At 46.1% G+C, this 4,703-nt stretch overlaps 1 protein-coding gene across 1 annotated transcript in view; it reads right to left on the minus strand.

Annotated features, from left to right (window-relative positions):
- The window catches only part of CCDC65 (coiled-coil domain containing 65), a 12,659-nt gene extending 8,672 nt beyond the window's left edge, over positions 1 to 3,987 (minus strand). Inside the window, exons 1-2 of the mRNA XM_008570677.1 lie at positions 3,636 to 3,987; positions 2,892 to 3,059 (exon numbers count right to left, since the gene is read on the minus strand). Coding sequence (XP_008568899.1) covers positions 2,892 to 3,059; positions 3,636 to 3,767 — 300 coding nt within the window. The 5' untranslated portion in view covers positions 3,768 to 3,987. The remainder of the gene's footprint in view (positions 1 to 2,891; positions 3,060 to 3,635) is intronic.
- Between the last annotated feature and the right edge of the window lie 716 nt (positions 3,988 to 4,703).

Below are 4,703 nucleotides of genomic sequence, written 5' to 3' on the forward strand. Positions count from 1 at the left end.
AGTGAGCGGGAACCGGTCTATATGTGGGATCCGAACCCTCGGCGGGAGCGCCACTCCGCTCTCAAGCAGCGCACTGTAGCAGTGCGCCACCGGGCTGGCCCTAAAAGCATTTATTGAACACCCACATGATCCAGGCACCTTGAGTTCACTTATTGTAAACTACAACAACCTCTACGCAGAGCTAGCCTTTACCATATATGTTTAAAATGAAAAAAGATCCTATGAAATAGGTTCTGATAATGGAAGACTATTCACTCACTCAAGAAATGTTTACTAAACCCTTGCTATGTACCAGCACTGTGCTTTGGATGCTAAAGATTCAGACATGAAAAGACATGCTCACTATTCTCAAAGAAGCTTACAGTTCAGTAGGAAAAGAGTTACATACCAGAAAATCACAATATAACATGGAAATTTCTATGAGGTTGATGATTTTATGAATGATGATGAGATATAAAAAAAGGAGTGCCTACATCTGACTAAGAGCACTGGGGAAGGCTTCACATAAGAGATATCATTTGTATCAACTCTTGGAGGGAATCTGAAAGTTTGCCAGAAAGACTGGGGAGATGGAGAAAAGAGAATTCCAGATAGGGGGAACAGCATGGCAAAGGCACAGGTCAGAAACAAGGCTGGCTGAAAGAAGAGTACAGGTAGGGGCCCGATCAGGAAAAGCTTTGATGTTCTTACCATGGAGTCTGAATTTTTTCCTGTATATGAGGGGAGATATTAAAGAGATTTAAGCAGTGGAGTAACAGGATTAGACTTTTGCTTTAGAAAGATAATCCTGGTAGTTGTGTAGAGAATCATCTGGAGGCAGTTGAGCATGAAGGATGGAAGACAGGAAACCACTGAGAGATGATGCCCAGGTCTCAACTACAGCAGGACAGTGGGGAAGGAGAGTTGGGTGTGGCTCTGAAAAATACTTAAGCGGAAGATATATACAAGACTTAGTAACAAAGGTCAGGGACAGAGGCAAAACCTAGGATGATTCCCAGATTTCTGGGTTGGGTGACTGGGTGAATTTGGTGAATCCAGCCAACCCAATAGAGAATGTAAGGAAGACCAGATTGTGGAGGATGGAGAATGGGGCCGTTTGGGGAAAAGGAAGCTCATGAGTTCAGTTGTGAGGACAATGAACAGCTGGAAACAGATATCTAGGAAGCTTGAAATCAGGATTTGGAACACGAGAAAAATCCAAGCTGGTGTTACAGACCTGGGAGGCATCAATATATAAGTAGTATTTAAAGCCAGGGTAATGAGTAAAATTGTCTAGGCCCTAGACAACTGGTTAAAGGGCAAGATGGCCAGACTCAGAAATCTGGGGAATGCTTAAGTTCAGGGGATGGAGAGAGGAGGGTGAACTCACAAAGGGGACTAGATGTATGTGTCCCAGAGGCAGGAGAAATTCCAGAATGGTGTCATGGAAACCAAAGGAGAGTTTCAAGAGGTGGGGCGTGACCAAGAGTGTCAGTGCCATAGAAAGGTCAGGTTAGATGAAGACTAAATGATGAAAAGTAGCCATGATGTTGGACTGGTGGCCTTTACCAGAGTAATTCCCTAGATAAGGGTGGAAATTAGATGTTGTGGGAGGCAAGGTAAATGGGAAGTGAAGAAGTGGAGATAGCAAGTGAGGATTGCTAACATTTGCACATTTAATATATACAGTCTCAATTATTCAGGAATGACCCTGAAGGTGCTTAATATTAGCAGCACATGATTTACCTAAGGCAAGGATTATAACCATAAGCTGCAAGGCTGTTGTACAGGAAGAAGCTAATTGGCTCATGGGTAAATCTGGCCAACTGCTCAGCATCACTTTATGAACACCACTGGTTGTCTTCTCTTCAAGCATTTGATAACCCCCAATAAGCGTCTGAAAAAGCCACTTAAAAAGCCATAAGGTACAACTGGTGGGGTGAGGACATCTAACGTATAATGGCTTTTGCAAATTTGGGGACTCTTTACTACGTATCTCCTGAAGCTGCCCAGAGTCTGCTGAATTTTTTTCCCAGGGGTTAGGCTGTGTGTTTTCTAGAGGGGGAATACCATGTTGACAATGTATATTTTGCTGTTACTGTGGGATTTTTTTTTGTTTTGTTTTAAGATGGAAAAGACCAAGGAGTCAATAAACAGAGGTGGGATGTAAAAAGGATGAAAGAAGGGAGACAGCAAAATCCCTTAGAAGAAAAGATGGGATGGGGCTGGCTGGTTAGCTCACTGGGTTAGAGTGCAGTGCAGATAACACCAAGATCAAGGATTTGGATTCCCATATTGGCCAGCTGCCAAAAAAAAGTTGAAAAAAGAAAAGATAGGATGGAATCAAGAATTCAAGAACCTCCTAAGCATAAGGATGGTTAATTGAATTGCTTAGAAATCTAGAATTGCTCTTACCTGTGGAGATCTTATCAACCTTATCCAGGGCCACTGGAGTTGAATCAAAGAGGTCAGACAATTTGGTTGAATGAAGCACTAGAGTGGGAGTCAAGAAACCCATGCTCTAGTCCTAGCTTTCTCACTGACTAGCTACATGACAATGGGCAAGTCAGTTCCCCTCTCTGTAACTGAGCCTTCTGACATTGAAATGAAGGTGCGGGACTAAGGTCAAGTCATTGGGTGACATCTACTATGTCTTACAACTCTAATATTGTATAGTACTGGTGCGGAGCAGTGGATAACCAAGGAGAGTGGCTCATCTAAGGGAGGGAGAGGGATGAATGACAGGCCAATATTCTATTTTTCATTTCAGTGAAGACTGTTATTACCAACAGCCTGGTTTTGTCTTGTGAGGGCTTTAAGATTGATTAATTAATTAATTCATAAGGCCCATTCTATTAAGAGAAGAGGTCAAGGAGGCCATACTCTAGTGTTCCTTTGGAAAGAGTACATACCTTAATGACATTGTCCTTACAGTCCACCACTCGTCCAAATGTTTGGCTGAGGATCTCAATGTCCTTATGAAGCTCTCTGGTCTTGACTTCCCGAAGGACAGTTCTCCACTGCGTGTTAATCTTATTAAGGTTCAGAGCACTATTGTGCTCCTCCTTGGCCAGCTTGTCCTGTGTGAAGGACAATATACCTCCAGGAGGTCAGAGCCAAAAGCCCCGACACAGTACAACCAACAAGATCACTCTTAATTTGTCACCTGACACCTTACCCCTTGTCTTTTCTGAAGGACCAAAACTCCTGATGGCTAAAACTGAGGGGGTTCCCGTTCTTGTTTTGGGAGGGCCGAAAATAAGATGGGGACAGTCTGATGACATTTTAGGGAGGGCAAAGATGAATTTCCTTCAGGGTGGAGGCATCAGAGCAGGATGTGATTTGTAATGACCCATCTCCAGGGAGAATATCAAAATTCTAGACAGGCTGGACGGCTGATAGCACCAACTGTCCCAGCTCTGGGGCTCAATTGAGACTGCCAAACTCCATACCACCCACACTCCTCCATGCTTCTCAGAGAACTCCCCTGCCTCTCAAACAATGTTGCCTAGAATTTAAGTATATCTGGGTCTTAGGATTTACGGAGGAAGGGAGGCCGGGATGAAAACAAGGCTGCCACAATGATAGGGCCAAGGGGACAGGGCCAGAGCAGGAGGTGAGTGGGGTTGGGCAGGGCGTAATGAAGAGGCCATCACCTTCAAGAACTGGCTGAGGAGCCTCTCTTTCTTCTTGGCCATCTCCTCCTCTGCCAGCAACTTCCGCTGAAACAGAAGCAGCTGCTCCTCATCGGACAGGGGCGCCTTGGCCTTTTTCCCTTTCTTAGACATGGCTGGGCGGGGGGCTGGATCCGGGCAAGCAGCCTCGGCCTGCCTCGGCTTGCATTAGAGGGGGTAGAAGAAAAACTCCCATAGAAAGGGGTCTTCCGGAACTGCCCCTGCGTGGTAGCGGGACCTTGGGCTTCAGCCCGCGGGCAAGAGAGAGCCCCGGCTATCCGCGAGCCAGGGCCCTTGAGCAGAAAGAGGCATCCTGTCTCCTAGCAACGACGATCCCGCTAAGATGGCGCAGTGAGAGGCTAGGAAAAGAGGCTCTGTCTTGGAGCGCCCCCTGTCACGTGGAGGACCGCGGTCAGTTTTTGAGAGAGGGTCTTTTTTACCTCTCAAAAACCCTAGTGTCCTCAGTGCCCTTTAAAATACCCTTTCGGGGCCAACCCACTGGCTCACTCGGTAGAGTGCGGCACTGAGAGTGCCGAGGCCGCGCGTTCAGATCCTGGATAGGGATAGCCGGTGCCCTCACTGGCTGAGCGCAGTGCGGGCGACACCGAGCCAAGGGTTACAATCCCCTTACCGGTCACATAAAAAAAAATCTTTTTAACCCCCCCCCCTTTTTTTTTTAAATGACCGGTAAGGGGATCCTAACCCTTGACTTGGTGTTGTCAGCACCACGCTCAGACAGTGAGCAAACCGGCCATCCCTATACGGGATCCGAACCCAGGGCCCGGGTGTTATCAGCACCGCACTCTACCGAGTGAGCCACGGGCCGGCCCCTTGTTTGTTTGTTTTTAATAGCAGGTCATAATAAAAAAGATAATAAATGTTGGAGATAATGTGGAGAAATGAGAACAATATGCTTGTGGAATATAAAATGGTGCAGCCACTTTGGAAAACAGTTTGGCAGTTTCTTAAAATGTTAAATATAAATTTACCATGTGACCTGGCAGTTTCACTCTTAGGGATCTACCTAAGAGAAACGAAAACATGTATCCA

This window comes from Galeopterus variegatus, unplaced genomic scaffold (genome assembly GCF_000696425.1).
Source record: "Galeopterus variegatus unplaced genomic scaffold, G_variegatus-3.0.2 Scaffold622, whole genome shotgun sequence".
Lineage (NCBI taxonomy): Eukaryota > Metazoa > Chordata > Mammalia > Dermoptera > Cynocephalidae > Galeopterus > Galeopterus variegatus.